General features: G+C 44.5%; 1 protein-coding gene across 1 annotated transcript in view; it reads left to right on the top strand.

The window, feature by feature from the left end:
* LOC138249318 (transient receptor potential cation channel subfamily M member 2-like) overlaps positions 1 to 20,071 on the top strand; it is a 369,646-nt gene that overhangs the window by 20,028 nt on the left and 329,547 nt on the right. Inside the window, exon 3 of the mRNA XM_069203277.1 lies at positions 9,485 to 9,654. Coding sequence (XP_069059378.1) covers positions 9,485 to 9,654 — 170 coding nt within the window. The remainder of the gene's footprint in view (positions 1 to 9,484; positions 9,655 to 20,071) is intronic.

Below are 20,071 nucleotides of genomic sequence, written 5' to 3'. Positions count from 1 at the left end.
CCCCACCGAGTTGCCAGTGCCTGCTCACTAAGGAGGGTGGACATCCCCTTCGCCCCAGGCACCACTGGCCCTTCCCCAGTTAGCCCTGCTGCCCTCAGTGAGGAGGCTATTGCCCTCCTGAGATCCTCTCTGTAGGGCAGTCAACCATAGTGAATGCCATCCAGAGGCGGAAATCTCAGATGCAGCAATGCAATGCCTACCTGGAGACATCTATGGTGGGTATCAGGCTCTGGCCTCCTCTCTGATGGCAGTCAGTGTCCCAGGTCCTACCCTCCCCCCTCCAACCTCCACTTTCCAGTCCCATTCTCCCCAACCCCAACCCATCTTATGCACACATACATACAAGCATGCACTCAAAACATCATACAAGGGTGGTACTGGCAACACAGGCAGCAAACGTCAAGCCACAAGCACTCACACAAACCACAGACAGTTGCACACACAACAACATCCACTGCCTCCACTGCCTCCCACTCTTCCTCCTCCCTCACAGTCACATCTGCACTCACACCTGCATGCACTGCATCAACAGCCACCATCACCACATCATGCAGCACACCCACCTCACTCGCAGACACCTCCACAACATCCATCCACATGTCCTCTTTGTCCTCTCCTACCCTGTCTGCCCCCCCTCCTAAGAAACAGAAACACTCGCACTCAGACACCCAACAGCCACCCACCTCACACACGTACACTGGCCATGCACCTGCACCCAAGTCCAGCAAACGTACACCCCCTACAACCACTGCCTCTACATCCACCCCATCCCACCTCACCGTCCCTAAGAAGCTTTTCCTTGCCAATCTTGACCTCTTCCCTCCCCGTCCCCCCACGTCCTGTCCATAATTGCAGGGTCCCAACGACCCAGTCCTGCATCTCAGCCAAACAGTCTGCCACTGCTCACACCAAGAAATCTGCTGCTGGCACTAAGGGGCCCCTGAGTGTGATGGCAGCCACTCCCAGTAGGTCCACACCTCTGCATCAAAAACGGAGGTCTAAGGTGGCGAAACCTAAGGGAGAGAGGACAGGGTCAGTGGAGGCACCTCCTAGACCTGGAGGCAAGGGGACAAGTCACAAGACAAATGCCAAGGGGGCCGGTCACAAGAAGTAACCCAAGGATTCCCCTCCACCACATGAGAGCAAGGAGCCCCCTCCACCACCAAAGGAACCCAAGGAGCCCCCTCCACCATCTGAGAGCAAGAAGCCCCCTCCACCATCTGAGGGCAAGGATCCCCCTCCACCACCAAAGAAACCCAAGGAGCCCCCTCCACCACCTGAGGGCATGTAGTCCACCCTCCAGAGAATGTGGCCTTTCACTCCCCTCCAGAGACTATTGTGCAATGAGCCCCCTCCAGAACCAGTGGGCATGATACCCACTCAAGAGACTAGGCCTTTCACTCCCCTCCAGAGACTATTGGGCAAGGAGCCCCCTCCAGAACCAGTGGGCATGATACCCAATCGCGATACTGTGGCCTTTCACTCCCCTCCAGAGACTATTGGGCAAGGAGCCCCTCCAGAACCAGTGGGTATGATACCCACTCGAGAGACTGTGGCCGTTCACTCCCCTCCAGAGACTATTGGGCAAGGAGCCCTCTCCAGAACCAGTGGGCATGAAACCAGCTCTAGCTGAGGTGCTCCCAGAACCCCTTCCCCCTGAGGTGCCTGCCCATTTTCAACATGATGCCCCTGAACAGTGGTGTCCGGATGTTGTCAGGAGTCAAGTGGGGGCTTGGGCTATGCCCTGTTGCCATGTGGTCCTTTGGTACTTTGGACTGGCCATTGGCCCAATCTGTACATTGACGTCTGCATTTTGATTTCATGATTCATTATGGTGGCTGTTGGCAGCAAGTTATAGTGTTTGTACTTCAGAATTTTTTTCCTTGCATTATTTGCTCGTGGGTCCTGTGACAGTCGATTTACTCTTCAGCTGGTTCTGTGTATGTGGTGTGTGTGTATGGTGTGTGTTGTGCATGCGTGTGTTACTCTCCTTTTCCACCCTCCCTCCCTTGTGTGCTAGGTGGCTGTACTCACTGTCGTCGTCTTCATTGGCATTGGTGCTCTAGTACGGCCATTGCGTGGTAGAGCATCGGGAAAACTTGGAGTTCCAGTTCCATGGCGGCCACGGAGTACTCGGTGTCCCTGATGGTGAGTCTTTCGTTTTCTGTAATGTGTTTCTGCCAGGTTTTTGATGGCGTTGGTACCGCCCCAGAAATCCTGGCGGTTTACTATGTCATAATATGGTGGACGGTACCTTGACATCCACCTGGCTGTAGGTGGTACCTCCTTGGTCAGTGGTGTTGACGCCCTGGCGGCTGGTGTGGTACATTGGGTGACTATGGAGGTATCACTGCCATGGTCGTAATCTGGTGGTAATTACCACCAGGCTGTTCGCTGTATTACGTCAGTACCCCACCAATGTCATAATGACCACCTTAGTGTCTTGAGGGTAGCTCTACGGTTGAACTTTGGTTGGATGCATACTATTCTTTGTAGAATGCAGTGGAGCCACCTATGCCTCATCAGACAGGGTTCTTTCCTTGCAGCAGAATTCAGCAGCACTTCATTTAGATAGTTGGTACAGACTTAACTCTTTTCTGGCAGGAATGTAGCCACCATACTGAATCTATTGCAAGATCTCAGTTCTTCTTAACTGCACTTGTATACATCTCAGCCACTGTCCCGTAAGAAATTGTGGAACAGTTGATTGGTCCAGAGGGTCAGTATTTATGATGAGTGCTGACCAGTCAGCTATCCTACAATAATCAAGTTCTAGTGGCTCTCCACTTGGAGACCGTACGGGCTTTGCACAATCAATGCTTAGACACAGTGCTATGGACAGCAGGAGCCTCTCCTGGATCCTAATGGCTTACCTGTAATGTTTGTTGGGGCCCAAACTGCAGGACACATCTTACTCGGATGTCAATCATGGCAGAAAGAGGGGGAGGAGGTGGGATCATGCTTGTAGAGGTCCTGCAGCAACTACAAAGGGAAGATGCGCTGTCTTCCCACCCAGAGTAACCCTGTGACAGAGTGGGGCAGGAGGGAAATGAAGAAATGCTGTGGGCTCCCAGATCAGGTGACACCTGGGCAGCTTTGCAGGAAGTCCTCCAATGTTTTAGGTTGGAACAAATCTAACAACTCTGCACTGTGACGCAACCAGTCCTTACTCTCACTTTACATCATGGATGAAGAGAGACTGGGTTTACCGTTACTTGGGAGGCCAGTAGGAATCTCCCTGAAGGGACAGGTAATATAGCCAGCCTATCTACTTACTATAGGTTCTGGTGCCACCACGATTTCCACCAATCCCACAAAGTCCCCATGTGGAGAAGGCAGTAGGCATTCTCCAAAGGAGTGCACTTTGGGTAGCCTCTCGACCTCAGAGCATCACTCTAATGTCTCATTCAACTTAACAGGGAGAACCCTCAGTGAGCTGCAGAAAAGATGACAGGACTTTACGTGAACTCAACATAGAACAGGGGCCATTTCATCCCAATACCACATATTTGAAATCGTAAAAACACTGAAATGGTAAACACAAAGACACAAATCATACAAAGGACATGGTCTAAATGAGGCTGGAGTGTTCTACTCCTGTGTAAGAATGGCAGACAGCCTCTGTCAACTTTGCTGCACCTCCCAACCCCTCTTTCAATTGAGAGTGCGTTTCAATAGCCAGTTTATCCATAGTTGTGCAGTTGAAAGAAGTAAATGTTATGATTTGTATGGCACCGCTTATCACCCTTGTGAGTATCCGGATGCAGGAGCGTAGGCACAGCGGTGCTTCTAGTTGAACAGCCAGGTCTTCAGTTTCTTGTTGAAGTTCAGAAGTGAAGTGGCAGTCCTGGTGGGTTGAGGAAGTTTGTTCAATTTTTGGCGGCGATGAAGGAGAAGGTGTGCCCTCCTGACTTGCTTCTGCAGATGCTTGGGACCCGGGTGAGGAAGAAAGAGGTGGAACATAGCTGTCTGGAAGGTTGGTAGAGTTTGAGTTGGTCACTGAGGTACACTGGTCCTGTGTTGTAGAGGGCCTTGTAGGCATGGATGAGCAGCTTGAACATACAGTGTTATTAGATGGGTAGTGAGTTTCTTTCAGTGAGGCAGGTACTATGAGTGGGCAGAAAATGTGCAGCCCATTTTTTTTAAATATGCTTTGGAGCAGTACACTTATTTTATGCTGAGCAGACACCTCTGCTTCATTTTAATGTCATTTCATGTTACTTTAGTGCATATTTGCTAAACTTTGTTGCTACAACAGTGCTTCTTCTGGACCCGAGCTGGTGGGATTCCACGAATGAAGATCTGCAACATTACTAGGACACTTGCTGAAATAAAACATCCATAATACACCCATGCACATAGAAAACACACATGGAAGCTTATGCACATGCAAAGCCTATCTATAGACAACCATGCACACAAGCAAGACACATAGAAAGCACCCATTTAAGCAGAGAACACACAGGTACACACAAGTCGTTCGTTCGTTCGTTCGTTACTTTATTTCGGCAAATATTGCCATAAAAGTCAGGACAGGAAATAAATACGACATACATAAATACATTATACAATAAAATATAAGATACAATACATACAGTTGGCAAGAAGTATATGGATGTCCCCATGATTAAGCAGTATCATTAAGTGTATAAAAATATAAATAACAATTTATAAAATAATTAAAAACCAGAACTAAGAGGAAAGAAAAAAAAAAAAAAAAAATTCAACTTGTCGATAAAACAGTGCATCATATACCTTTGCAAGGAGGGGGATGAGCGGGCCACCTGACAAAGCGTTACAATTTGTGACCAAGTCGATTCCTGATAAGGTACACATTATATAGGAATCTGCTTGTGCCAAACACCACTAGTTGTGAAGTATTGGACTGAAATATGTGCACTGCTTCTTTATAGGATCTGACCCCCACATATTTACAAACGGGTTTGATCCACCGATCCCTTGGTTTCTTGTATACTGGGCAAAAGAAGAGTAAATGAACAACGTCTTCTTTAGCCCCTAAGGTACAGAGAGTGCAGAGTTCACATCCTTTTACCCCTCCCCAATTGCATGTGTAAGCATTAATCTGTAAGACCCCGTACCTAAACTGTAAATAAAGTGTTTTTGCCAGAGGAGGGCCGACCTCATCCAAAAATTGTTCGAATTTAGGTGTATCTTTTATGTTTAAAAAATTCAAAGTCAGAGTACCAATCGATGAACTATGCAATAGCTCTCCGTTGACATAAGACCAAAAAGTGTCCTTTACATTTTTCCTGGTACATGTTGTCATGTTCTGTGGAGCTTCCCATAGGTGTGATAAACCTAATCTCTCGTACCACTTAGATACATATTTTAACCAAGGGGTATTCATATGTCCATCTATCTGAGTTAGTTCAGTCAGTCCGTTCTTGTAATCACTCAACTCCGGGGTTACCCATAGCCTGACCCAATACAGCAATGGTCTTAATAATGCTTGATAGTCTGCTCTTTTAAGATTAATATCAAGGAAAACAGGGACTAGGGGGGTTCTTGTCGGTATTTTAAGTAGCCTTCGTACAAAATGGTTTTCCGTTTTTCCAAAGTTGTTATTGCAATGGAATCCCCAGAGTTCAGCGCCATAAAGGGCGGTCGATTGGGCCTTTGCTTTATATACTTCCAGTGCTGGTGAGATTGCTTTAGAGTAACTGGCTCCGTGTATTTTTAAAATAGGCATTGAGTTTTGTTTAAGGGCTAGGATGCTTTTATCCATCTGCCCTTTCCAGGACAGGTTACTATCCAGCATCATCCCCAGATAATTGAAACTCCCTACCTGTTCCAGTTTTTGGTTATCCAAGGACAGATTATTCCTGAGGGATTTCTTGGAGTTTATTGACATATACTTTGTTTTGGTAGGATTTATTTCTAGCCCCTTCCCCACGCAATACTTCTGGAAAGAATCCACCAAATTCTGTAAACCTCTCGGAGTTTGAGAAATGAGGATGGTGTCATCGGCAAATAGTAGTGCCGTAACCGGCTCGCCACCTAGCTTCGGTGAGTCATGTACACAATCCCTTAAATAGATTGGAATATCATTAACATATAGTGAGAAAAGTGTAGGAGCTAACACGCAGCCTTGGCGCACACCACGGTCTACAGGTATGGCCCTTGAGGTCTCACCTTCTTTACCCCACCTAATTTTTGCATAGTTCCCTGTGTGAAGCTTGATAAGTTCTTTAAGTAGTTCCCCAGGGACCGCCATGTTTCTTAATGTAGACCACAACAAATTGCGAGGAACAAGGTCAAAGGCGGCCCTTAGATCCATGAATGCCACATGGAGGCTACCCTTCCTTATGTTTATATACTTCCAACAGATGCACATGAACCTAAACACCTGGTCAACCGTACTTACTTTTATTCTAAAGCCAGCCTGATATTTGGTTAATATTTTAGTCTCTTCAATCCAATCTAAAAGCCTGTTTAAAATATGTCTGGCATATATCTTTTGAAATGAGTCTATCAAACTTATTGGGCGGTAATTACTTGGATCATAGCGATCACCTTTTTTAAAAATTGTCATAATTTCTGCCCCTTTCCAGGAATCGGGGATTGGTGTGCCTGCCACAATGGAATTACTCAAGTAATTTATGTAAGGCCCCCACACATCCACATCATATTTTAGAAGATCTCCGGGGATTTTATCAGGGCCTGGGGCTTTGCCCAATTTCACAGCTAATAAAACCTTATTAGTTTCTTCTAAACTAAAGGTTAATGGAGCAACACTTATCTCTGAATTTGTCTCATGGTACTCAAAGGGCAAATTCTCCTGTTTGTTAGCATAGAGCTTAGTGAAGTGGTCGCACCAAGTATTTTCATCTAGGAAAATATCCTTTGTTGATCTGCCCTGCTTATTTCCATTAGCGATTAAGTTCCAGAACATACTCTGATCCCGTAGCTTAGCTGCATTCAAGAGATCCTCCCAGAAGTTTTCATCCCATGTTTTTTTAGCTTGGGCCAGCATTTTTTTGTGGGCTAGTCTATTGTTTTTTATATCCAAGCTGTTCCCGGATTTTACTGCCTGGATTAGTCTTGATTTTGCTATACGACAGTCTTTATTATACCATGGGTTCGCTGCCTCAAGATCATTCCGTTTCCTATTACCATTTTTTTTATAGATTTTGCTCAATAGTGGGGTTAATGCGTCTACCAGCTTAAGATGTATGTCAAGCACACCTTGTGTTCCCACTAATGCTGTCTGAAGGCCTCCTACCGTGTCAGTAAATACATTGTATATATTTATCAGCGTTATTTCAGTTCCCAAGATATAGGGCCATCTTAGGGCACGCCTGTTATTAGTTACCTCTAGTTCCGCGACCGTGGTATTTAATAGGGTCTCTTCTTTGGATTTAATAATGAATGATTGAGAATCCAGCCATAGTAGGAGGGGAAAATGATCACTCTCCGTCCTAAGGTCTATCTTGAAATCGGTTATTTGGTCCCATATATTCCGGGTAGCCATTACAAAATCTATATGGGATCTGAAATTTCTCTTAAAATAGGTTGGGGCTGCTGGTCTGTCTGAGCGAAATCGACCATTACAGGCCCTTAGGTCATGCGCCACAGTCAACTGTAAAATCTGTAAGGCGGCTTTTGTGCCTTTAGCTGCACTTACGGATTTTAAGGGCAGGATGTCATTAGCAGCATCTTGATCGTCAAATAATTTTTCCAACCCCGGGATAGGCTCATATTTACAGTTAAAATCTCCACCAACTAACACCTTTGCATTATCTCCTAATGAGTCTAGAACGGAGTCCAAGAGTTCTACTACCTCTGATTCCTTGTTAGAAGGGAATGGTCTGTTATATATATTTATTCGATGTATAGTTTCTTTCCCTCTTGTTTTGATTTTAAGGCCTAGTAGGTCCGGGGAGAGGATGGGTAGCGGGGTGACATCTATTTCTAGGGTCACTTTAACCCAGATGACCAGTCCTCCTGAGGCTCTCCCTCTAGTTGATGGAATGGCATGGGAACAATAGGTTTTATACCCCAGCCTATGGGGGGTTTCTACAATCCAAGTTTCTTGTAGGAGTATGATGTCGTAGTTCTCAATATAGGAGCACCATACCACATCCTCAAGGTTCCTTGCTAAGCCAGCTATGTTCCATGATATCAATCTAATACTTGATTTTCCTTTTACACAGGGAGGATCTAATACTGTAAGTAGGTTGTCTTTTTCTGTAACATCCTCCAGCTCAACTAAGGGGTTTGGCTCTTTATCTTGGTTGTAGTTTTTACTAGTGTCTTTACTAGTGTCTTTACCCTCCATGGTCACTGAGAGGCACTTATCCGGTACACCCGAACTAGTTGTCTTACTTAAAATAGAATAAGGGGATTTAACGTTGCCTACCAGTTTAACTGTCTTTGTATTTCTGGGACTCGAGGGTACTATAAGTTCCGGTTCAAGATCTTCTATACTCTGTTTTTGTTCCCACGTCTGGGTGTATACTAACGTTTCTGTGATGGGATCCCCTGCTCGTGGGAGTCAATCGTTTTCGTCCAAAGTGCTCAGTACCGAGAAGGTATTTCCAGTTGGGGTATAAGAGCTAGTGTTTCTTCTAATAGTCAAGGGTCTGTGTTTTTTAGAAGGTTCTGATGTACTGGCACAAGTCACACAGGCACACTTGTACACCTGCACTGATGCTCACTTGCCTCATGTCATTTGTGGCAACTTCAGCAAGTGTGATGCACAGGACCAGCAATTAACGTCCACTTGAGGAGAATGAGACATGCATATCTCTGCTGCCCAACAAATTATAAAGTCAGAAATGCTACATAATAAGGCTGCAGTCCCTTATTCTTTTCACTCCAAAACAATTGAGGGGCACCATTTCATGAGATATAAGGACAGGAGACAGACGTGAGACCAGCTTCCAAAGTGGGGACTGATTTAAACCGCTCATCCTGTCAGGAGACTCCAGTATTTAACTAGGATTATCCTGAAGGGGGAATACAGGGTTCACATCTCTAAAGAGATTAATCACAGGTAAGATTCAGAAACACTCCAAGAACACAGAGTGACAATCTCACATCTTGATGGAAAGAGTTACAATATTATAGAAGCACCTACTTAATTTATGTAAACAGTATTAAATACATGAACAGCTTCAACACAAAAGTGTTAGGGACAGAAACTATAAAAACACTCTCAAAAGTCAGTGGCAGAAAGGGGGATCACAAGTCTGGACAAGTATGAGTAAAACTGGAGATCATGTAGGATGTGTGAGTAAAGAGTGCGAAAGAACTGCAAAGACTATTTGGACTTACCATTTGCCAACTGGGTTTCATTTTATGATTGTTAGAGCATACGTTGAGAAATGAGAGACCCTGGGACCTATCAGTCCATTAACATGACCATGGCACCTATGCTTGGACCTACAGCTTCCATGAGAGAGGTTACCACCACCACCAGTTCCTCTTCCACTGTCAAATTATAAGGTTGATTTGTTTGCAGGGGCCTGGATCATCACTGGCGGGACCCATACAGGCGTGATGAAACATGTCGGCGAGGCAGTGAGGGACTTCACCTGGAGCAGGAGGAGCTACGTGAACCGAGAGATTGTGGTCCTCGGCATTGCTCCATGGGGGGCCCTACACAATCGCGACAACTTGGAAAAGAAAGAGGTGAGTGGAGGATGGTAAGTGGTTAACAGCTAAAAGTATTAGCACCTCTTCACCTTTCCTTATTCTATTTGTTACCTCAGTGTCATTAGGAGGTGTATGGTCCACCTCAGGAGAAAGCCCCCATTGCTAACTTTAATCAGGCTGGTCATACAACAATATACGTTGACCTACACAAACCTCATTCATGTCCTGTGAGATCTAAATACCTTTGTCTTGAGCACAGAAGTACTAAATTACATCTTTTGTAATGAAACTAAAGTTTTGCAGCTATAAATATTACAAAAGTTTGAACTCGTGCAACAGTCAAATATTGGATTTTCTGGTTCAACCTAGCAACTTCAAATTAGCAACATCTTCATGAAAATTGAGGCCGCTCCATGGCTTTGGCCATTTACAAACAGTAATCTTTGGGGTGTGGCAGGAAAGTCTTTGAGGGCTCTTTCTTTTTTAATCTGCGTTTTGTAACTCAAACATAAGGTAACATAGCAGTTGTGCAACTTAATAAATCATTAGTGTATCACAATTTCCTACTGTAAGAGATAAGCAGTAGCAAAATGAGCCTATAAAGAGAAACACATGTGTATTAGCAGTCAGACCTTGATGGTTCTAAAAATATTTGCTCATTGTATAAAATTGGGTAGAACTGGACATCAGCAAAAACATAATTTAAAACTGAGAATGTATTTTAAAAGGTGGTCCCAAACGGAGTGGAGTGTGTTTAACATACTGGAAGGTTTGGTTAAAAAATACTCTGCAGTGTGACTCTCCAAAACTTTGTCATTTCATTAGCTATGTTAATCCTAGCTACTGCAGGTATTAAACCCAAAGGTTCCAAATTAGGGAGGCCTACTAGAGTATATAACAGAGTACCTCTGCAGTACTCCTGCAATACTTTGTTTACGTATTATTGCATGCCTTTGTGAATTTATCCTAAGACATCTAAATTAAAAAATGGGACAATCATATACAAACTATACAAATAAAAAAGGACTGTGCCCTCCTTGCACTAATAGGGATTTCAATGTTTATGGACCCATTCACAAAGATCTGTACACGTACGTAAAAGAGTACTCCTGTAATGCTATTACCTGTACTCACACCAGGTTTTTGTTTAAGCCAGTGACAACAGTGATTAGCCAGGACGTGGGTGCATTTCCCAGTATATTTCGACCTGTAGCTGGACAGTGAGGAACAGTTACAGATATTCTATGGAACTTGTAAACGGCGGGTGGGATATCTGTCACGTTTGGGACTGAGTAATCCCCCCACCGCCAAGGTCGTTATCAGGCCCTGTGTGTCAAACTGGCAACAGGGAACACTCAGTTCAGGCATTTTGTACTTTGTGTCCCATCCTAGCAAGTTGGTTTAACTGGCGTTCAGTACAAGTCAAACAAAGTCACAAGGTGGCTTGTGTTGGTACTTTGTGCATGTATTCACCTGATCAGACCAAGGCTGTAACTGTCACATCCTCGCCCAGCTTACTTTGCCAATGAGTAGATTTTATCAAGTTTTCCTTCATTTAACTCACATAGCACTTAATATGTATTAGTTCTATTACGCTGATCATTCAACCAGTCAGTTTACCAGTGGGTGTGTAACTGAGTACTTGCCTACGTTGTCCCTTTCCTGTATGAAATAATTCACTTCATAAATACCTATCTCATGAGCAGCTTGTTGGATCTTCTGTGTCTTAAAAGGTATTACATGGCCCTCCTCAATACATTTTTAAATCATCCTCAGACGTTATGCAATAAATGTGTGACCTATCCACCTTTAAATGTATCTGGAAGCCACAGATTATAGAGCATTTGTGGAATCCATGGATTATACAGTATTGGTGGTTGCCATGGATTATAGAGCGTTGATGGAATCAATGGATTATAAAGCAATGGTGGAATTCATGGATTTTAGAACATTGGTGAAAGCCATGGATTATAGAGTACTGGTGGAAGCCACTGATTATAAAGTATTGGTGGAAGCCACTAATTATATAGTATTGGTGGAAGCCATGGATTATAGAGCATTTTGGAGTCCATAGCATATTAATGGAAACCATGGATTATTCAGTATTGGTGGAAACCATGGATTATACAGGATTGGTGTAAACCTTGGATTATACAGGATTGGTGTAAACCATGCATTATAGAGCATTGGAAAAATCCATGGATTATGGAGTATTAGTGGAAACCATGGATTATAGAGCATCAGTGGAAGCCACAAATTATAGAACGTTGATGGAACCCATGCATTATAGAGCACTGGTGTAAACTATGGATTATTGAGTATTGGTGGAATCCATGGATTATAGAATATTAGAGGAAGCCATGGATTATACAGTGTTGGTGAAAGCCACGGATTATAGAACATTGGTGTAAAGCATGGATTACAGAGTGTTGGTGGAACCCACGGAATATATAGAGCATTGGTGGAAGCCATGGATTATAGAGCGTTAATGGATGGCATGGGTCACACAGCACTGGTGGAAGCAATACATTTTTGTTTTGTTTTAAATTATTTTTGTTGGCGGTCCCATAAGTAATAGACTGCTTGAGTCCCTCCGACTCCCCCAGGAATCTTCACCCCAATTGACTGTGCCATTGGAAATAGTGGCTGGGGGCAGAACTCCAGACACTCTTACCAACAAGCAGAATTTGATGTGCCGTACCGCCAATCCAAGAGTGGTGGTCCAACCTTCACACCTGTGTTGGTGTACTGGGGGGGAATGAGGTAAAACCTTACCTTTTTCCTGTTTCCACTTTTGTTCTTGACTGGTCACGACTCATCAAGACCTTCTGACGTTACTGCCATTGGACCACAGAGAAAACATGACCCCTTGGTTGCAGGGCTCAAAGGTAGGCAGCCTGCATTGCCTGTGTGCATTGTCTGGCCACTGCACATGATCTTGGGACCACTGCAGTCTTATATATGTCACAGTTATTTTTTTAAATGACTATGACATGCATATGTAGGGAAGTCAATTGTGTCAGACATGGATGGGGACACACTGGTACATGACATATATCGTAAACATACACAACTGCCATGATGGTGTCAGTATTCATTGCCAAATGAATGCTGGCACCACAATGACGTCCCAATCACACTTGTCAACTGTGCCCATATGTGCACATTGCAAGGGGACCTGTACCTATAATGTTGTGCTACCAGTTGTGTAAGTGAGTGAGTACTTGTATGTGTGTGTGAGAGACTGGATTGGCTGGGTGAGGTGGAGGGAGCTGTAGTGAGTGATGTGGTCATATCAAATTGTGTGCCACTTGCATATGGATCAGCTGTTGTATATATTTGGTTGTGTGTTGTGTTGCTGTGTGTGACATTCAGGTGAGTGCTATTGTGTGGTGGTTGTTGTCATGATGTGTGTAGTTGTAATATTGTGTGAGTGTGTTTGTTTAGATGAGTGTGTAGTTATGTTGGTAGTTGTGGTTGTGTCCTGTGTAGGTTTAGTGTCCATAGTGTGTGTATGTTGTGTCATGGCTTTATGGCAACGTCTGTTTTCGGCATGTATGTGTTGGGTTGTGGTAGAATGGCAAAGGATAATGGTGTGTATGTGGTGTTGTTTATTGTGTTGTGCAGGGGCCACATATGACTGAAGTACAGTGTGTGCGTGTGTGTGTGACTTACCTATATTCCACTGCCATTGTACGATGTCCATTGGGTCCCATGACACCCTCCCTACATCAGCAATGTGCAGCCAGTACACCACCTGCAGGACTGTAACATCAAAATATGGACAGCAGGAACCCGTTAGCCTGCTGACTAGGAAGAGCACTCCATCATGGCAGTCGGCCGCTCAGCTGCACTGCATCTAAATACAGCGGTCAGAACACCGTCTGCTTGGTGGAGTACTCGGGTCTGCCGCGGCTGATTGGTGTTAATTCCGTCAAGGTCTAAATCAGCCGTAACTCATTTGCCCAGAATCACTTGATGTTGAGCCGAATCTGAGACTCGAACCTGGTTCCCCAGTTACAAAGTTGGCAGCTCTGGTCATTACACCACACCCTCTCCCCTACTGGTGCAATATTTGTTAAAACCCTGGTTTATTAAGTGTTGGTGAAAGCCACAGATTAGAAAGGAATGGTGGAAGCCATGGATTATACAGTATTGGTGAAAGCCATAGATTACAGAGTGTTAGAGGAAGCAGTGGATTAAAGCAGTGGTTCCCAACCTTTTGATTTCTGTGGACTCCCACTGTATCATTACTGGAACCCAGGGACCCCCACTGAATCATTAGTGGAATCCTGGGACCCCCCCACAGAGTCATTACTGAAAGCTGGGGACCTAATTTTTTAATATAATTTAATTTTCTAAGCAGTTGCGGACCCCCTGAAGAGGCTTTGCAGACCCCCAGGGGTCCCCGGACCACAGGTTGGGAACCACTGGATTAAAGTATTGGTGGAAGCTGTGAATATTGGTGGAAGGCATGAATTGTAGAACGTTGGTTAAAGCCACAGAGCATAGAGCGGTGGCGGAAGCCATGGATTATTGAACATTGGCAGAAGCCCTGGATTATAGAGTATTGGTGTAAACCATGCATTATGGTGTATTGGTGGTAGCCATGGATTATAGAGATTTGGTGTAAACCATGGATTATGGTTGGTGTGCGTCTCCTGACTGATGGAATCTTATCTGCTTAAAATGGGTATTTTACCAGTAATGAAACAGACATTCAGCCTCCTGTCAGTAGTTGAAAACTTTCCATCTGTATTCCTCTTTTGGTCTTATCTGAAAGCTGCTAAGGTAGTACAATGATGCCTAGTTTGGTTCTGCAGTCAAATATAGTCATTAACGAGAATCAAGTTTGGGGAAGAAATAAGCAGAATCTTACATACTGGAGGCACTGTAGATGCATCCAGAAAACGTAATCACGTTTTAAAGATATGGGTAAATTGTGCCCTTTTTAAATGCTTTTTTATTTGTTGTTTGTGGTGCTTCATAGTTATGTTTAAACATTGGTGTCTGATTCACATTTACCATAGCACCCAGTCAGTCGGTTGTCATGTTGCTGATTGGCGAGCAGTGGAGCCAGACTGTATGATCTGGGATTTGGTTTAATTTATAACCAGAAGGTTTATCAATTCAACTGTGCATTTCCTCTATTTCAGGAATTGCCTCGGCTGGATTGTTAGTGCAAACTGACACCTTACAAAGTGTTAATATTACCCATTTAAGGCCCTGATTTCAAGTTGTGTGGAAAATGGAAGGGTATGTAACACACCCGGTAAACACTACGAACCTAAGATGAGGTGTTTACTATGTTTTAAACTTGAAAATGACACATGACATGCTAAATCAGAATTTAACACACCGAATACTGTATGTTTGACTTTTTTCCATGTCTTTTTCCTCAGAGAAAGTTCTAAAGTTTTAACATGCCAAAATGTGTTAAGGAACAGCAGTGATGCTATGGTAAGCATCACAGAATTTAGAATTCTGATCCCGGTGCAAACTGCAGCCACAGCACTGATTTCTTCTGTTCTCATAAAAGTAAGAAGAAAAATCAAGTCTTTTTCTACATCTCGGGCGTGTGTGTGGAGGTGATATTTCATGCTTCTGTCTTGAAGTATGCTCTCAGTGCTCGAACTCACTATCTGCAGGAGATGTGTAACATCTAAGTTACTTTCTGGACTGACTTGACCTACCATCTCAGTCTGTCTTCCAGTTCAGGGTGGAGGTGAAAGCATAAATTTTAGGACAATTGTGCCTCTCCTGAGAGCCAAACTCGTACCGCCACCTGACCACCAGTGAATCCAGAACATCGCCAGCCCTATTGCGAGTTCACCTAAGGGCCATGCAGAGGCTGTAGGAAAGGGGACTCGTAATCCCCAGGGCTGCGCTGGTGAATTGAGACTACCAGGCTCCACCACGGTCATAATGTGGTGGTTCGGACCGCCAAGATGGTGGCTGTCCGACCACCACCGTGAGTCTGGCGGGTTTAAGACCGCCAGACTCATAATGAGGGCTAAGTCCTGTACATACCCTCAGTGACATATGACTTGTCCTCACAATGATTGATCCATTAACTCTGATCACTGAATAACTGAACCTGAACTGTAAGTCCTGCAACCATGAAAAAATGTGTAGCCCTTTCCTATAGTATTACACTAGACAATTACATTTGAAATGTTAACTACATTTTGTAAAGCTGCGTAAGTGTACAGTGCTTACTACACGCCTCAGTATCCCCCTTGGCTTTGTACACTGCTTCACGCCCAAAGAGGGTCACCCAGGGCCTCCCAATGAAAGGGCTGGTTCTCTGCCACACAGCAAAGCAGTAGTGCCAGGGCAATGCCAAATGGTTCTGTATCTGAGATCTCTCTCTTTTCACTCATTTGTCCATAATTATACAGGTTTCAAAGAATGGGAACTGGAAATCCAAATCTATAGGTGCATCTGAAGTTTGACTCTGGTCCGGAGTCGCCTGCCTTGGAAATAGTTTCACTCATAACTAGCCAAAAAGGACCTCTATGAAATGTGCATATTTTTCATGGTCACACCAGATTTTCATCTTAATTTGGAACCTAATTTTGCTGGGTTTAAGTGAGCTTATGTCCCTTTGCACAGTGACACTTCTATTCAGTGCCACAGTGCATGTGCTGTGGCTCTAAAAAGGTATCGGTAAAATTGTTTTCACCCAATTAGTATATTTAACCGCCTAGTGAGACCATCGTAGATGGCCCTAAAATGTTCCTATGGCGTTGAAATTAATGATCAAATGTGGGTTGCAGCGTATATTTCCACCACCCACATATCCAGCACTGTTCACATTGTGGGGCCAGTGTGCTCTCACAGTGCAGGCTTTGCTGAAACAGGGCTAGGTGGGAATTAAAACATAGAATGTTATTTCTTACGTAATGAAAAAAAAAACATGACCCAGATAACCTAAGTGGAAAAATAACTGTTAAAAATGTACATTGTGTTGCTTGAGCCTAAACTGACCTAAAACAAGTTTTGGTACTCAGACGCTCCAGAGCTGGAATACACATCCTTGGCTGGAAGAGCTAACAACTCTGGCTCAGAGGATTATGGCTTTGCTCTGGGCCCAGGATCAATGGGTGTCAACTGCTGACCACTTGGCAGGAATTTCCTATCTAGGAATGGACAGGAAGAGTTAACTTTATCACTACCTATTTTGTTTTGAAGGTGCCATGGAAGGCTTCTCTTGTTCATTTCCCGGACTCTCTGAGACACCCAGCTCCAGTCACCGTACGGTAGAGAACCATTTTTGTCACTGTCATGGGTGGAGAGCTCACCTAAATAGGGGAGTGATTAAGGAGCTGAAGAAAGTTCAGCATGAATGGCAGATGGGTTCTGCCATCTTAAAACAGGGGCTCCTGGGTAATTTTACATGAAGGGAAAGAGGATGCACTGTAAAAGGAGGTGGTGGGACTGCAGAAAAAATACTTAAGACAGGGTTGCATAATTTCTGCAGTCACTGGGTAGTGCACACAATAAATCTACCACCTCACCAGCCACCTTCTCAGAACATTCCTGGATCTGAGAAGTCTTCACCTGTCGGAAAAAGCCCAGCTGGAAGAATACTTCTGACTTCCAACTCCTGCCGGGAGAAGAGGGCTCATTTACGGACTCAAGGAGTCCTGAATCCTCATTGCACACTTGACTGGAACTGCTCCCCAGTGATCAAGTGGTTCGCCTCCTCTTAACCTGCTTCAGGGACACAAGAAGCAGAAGGACCCCTGACTCCCAGAAGAACAGCTCTGCTCTCGCTCTGTCACCCCCCTGAGAAGAATCTGTTTACACTATCCATCGCGGGTGCCTTTTTTTATGAGCAGTAGAAATTTGGGGCCAGATGTAGTAAAATTCTGAATTGCGACTCGCAAACTGCGAGTCAGACTGACTCGCAATTTGCGAGTCGCAATTCAGGATGCAGGATGGTGTCCCTGACACTATCTGTGACTCGAAAGGGGGTCGCAAAGGCCCACCTCACTGATATTAATGAGGTGGGTCGCAATTTGCGACCCCCTGGAGACTGGCAGCACTCACAGGGATGGTGGCCTGCTGGGGACAGCAGACCACCATGTCTGTGACTGCTTTTAAATAAAGCAGGTTTTTTTTTGGAATGCAGCCGGTTTTCCTTAAAGGAAAACGAGATGCAATACAAAATGAAAAATAAACATTTTTGTTTTATTTTTTCAGAGCAGGCAGTGGTCCTTAGGAGCACTGCCTGCTCTGGAAAAATGTTTTTAATGCCATTCACAAAGGGGAAGGGGTCCCAGGGGGACACCTTCCCTTTTGCGAATGGGTTAGCACCAGAGTGACACTGGTGGTAACTGCGATTGTTTTGCGACCGTGTTTGCGGTCACAAAACAATACAACATACAACACCCCTTCCTAATTGCGACTCGCAGTCCCGTTTTGCTAATCGGTAACCAGGTAACCGACTCGCAAAACGGGGATTGGGTATCGGGATGTGGGTTTTGCACGTTGCAAACAGCAAGATTTGCTGTTTGCGACTTGCACAAAGTTTTCTAGATCTGGCCCTTGGTGCCTACTTGCACACGCTGTGTTGCCCTTGACAACTTGTCCACATCTGAGCCGGTGAACCGCCCTCTGTTTGAGTTTTGGACACTCGGAGGCCACCCATGGGACACACATGCATGCGGGATTGTGCAGGGTTTGGCTGGATTATCCCATTCCTGCAGCAGGTGAGGGGGGCTTCCTGCTACTCTGCTGCCCAGAGAGAGAGAGGGAAGTGGATCATGTGCACCTTGCAATGGTAAAGGTAAACTGCGCTACCCTGGGGACACGGGAACGTGCACGGTGGTGACAAATCCAGCCCAGATTTGCTGTATTTCATCGAGAAAGCATTTGAGTCTCGTTGTTATGTGTGTTAACTTTTTTCTGGGATTTCGATTGCCCCATATGCACTTCCAGGGACTCCCGTGTGTGATTGTTTAACTGAGGCACATGTTTGACGCTGCGGTGGTGCGTTTCAGCAGGAGACGTTTGTATTCTGCAAGGGGTTGGTATTGTCTCAAGGTCTCCGGGACAAAGCTGTCTTATTAGGCACATTTAACCGGGCTCTAAATGTGAGGACTTGCCAGACAAATCTACGGTTCCCGTGTCCACCCCACTAGAAATATTGACTCCACTTGGGAGGATGCGTCCTGTTTCTGGCGCCCCTGCAGCTTACCAGGCCCTCTCCCCTAGAGTTTCTCCTGCTTTGCCGCCCCTCCATTTGCAGAAGAAAACAGATTTGCACGTGCATTGCGCTGTGTACTTTTGAAGTGTGAATATATGTCATTTTACACATATAGTGAACACAAAGGTCATGAACAAGTGAATTTCCAAGGTTTAGGCTTTCGCAGGGTGATTTAGTTTTCAGACATCGCATGTCAGCAATACGTAGCCTGCCCTGGCCTGATTTTACTCTTTGCATTCTGGTACTTGAAGTTTTGCACAATGTTTTTACATTCAGTTGAGGCTACAAGCCACGGAATGCAAGCCAAAAAAACAGGCAGATCTTTAGCAGATCTTTCAAAAGCCATTCAGTGACATAAACCTTGTCAGTTTTTTTTTTTACTGTAAAACATACTGAGACTGGAATGCAGTCACAGATACTCGTGGTTCCATGTCACACAGAGTGAGTCCAAAAGGTTTAGGATGTGTTGTGCGCTGCAGTATGCCTGAAACATCCACTGCACTTCGGGATATTTCATTCCTTACTAATCAATGCGCGACCGCTAGGACTCTGGCATTTAGGTGCATTAAAGCAAGCTATTTTACCTGCTGGGCATTTCTACAAATGCGGTAGAAATTGAAGTGAGTTCTGAATAATTCCACAAGTATCTGATAGAGCGGAACGTGGTAACAATTTACCTGCGTTCGGACGCTCTTTAGGTCGATGCATCTTTTGACTAAGTGGGAACTCTCTGTACTATTAATCGATCAATCACATCAGATCGATGATCAATAACGAACATAGGCAACCCCTTGAACAACATAACACTTAACAATTAATCCTGAATACATTTCGGCGAACCCTGACCTTTCAGTCAGGAATAATCACACCAGTTTATTGCAAGGTTAGTGAATTTATTTCCCTATATTAACAAAGCTAGCACAATATAGATGTGTCTCAACACCAAATGATAAACATAAATGAACATTAATAGCTGTCCATAGCGTCGAAACAAGTGTAATCTATGTAGCATTTGAATCACAAGGCATTCGATAGTGGCAATGCAAAGCACTAATACGATAATCTGTAATGAACTAATGGCATACATTTAGTCAGCATAACAAGATCTCCAATTGCATCGTGCGACACGTGGAATCCTCGTCTAACCTCAAATTAGCATCAGCATGTGGGACTTCATGCAAAACAATTTGGCAACATCAATTTGGAAAACTCCTAGCTAGGGTCTCTATCAAAATCAGC

Source organism: Pleurodeles waltl, chromosome 8 (genome assembly GCF_031143425.1).
Source record: "Pleurodeles waltl isolate 20211129_DDA chromosome 8, aPleWal1.hap1.20221129, whole genome shotgun sequence".
Lineage (NCBI taxonomy): Eukaryota > Metazoa > Chordata > Amphibia > Caudata > Salamandridae > Pleurodeles > Pleurodeles waltl.
The sequence above is the reverse complement of the archived record's forward strand: the minus strand, read 5'-3'. Positions and strand labels throughout refer to the sequence as shown.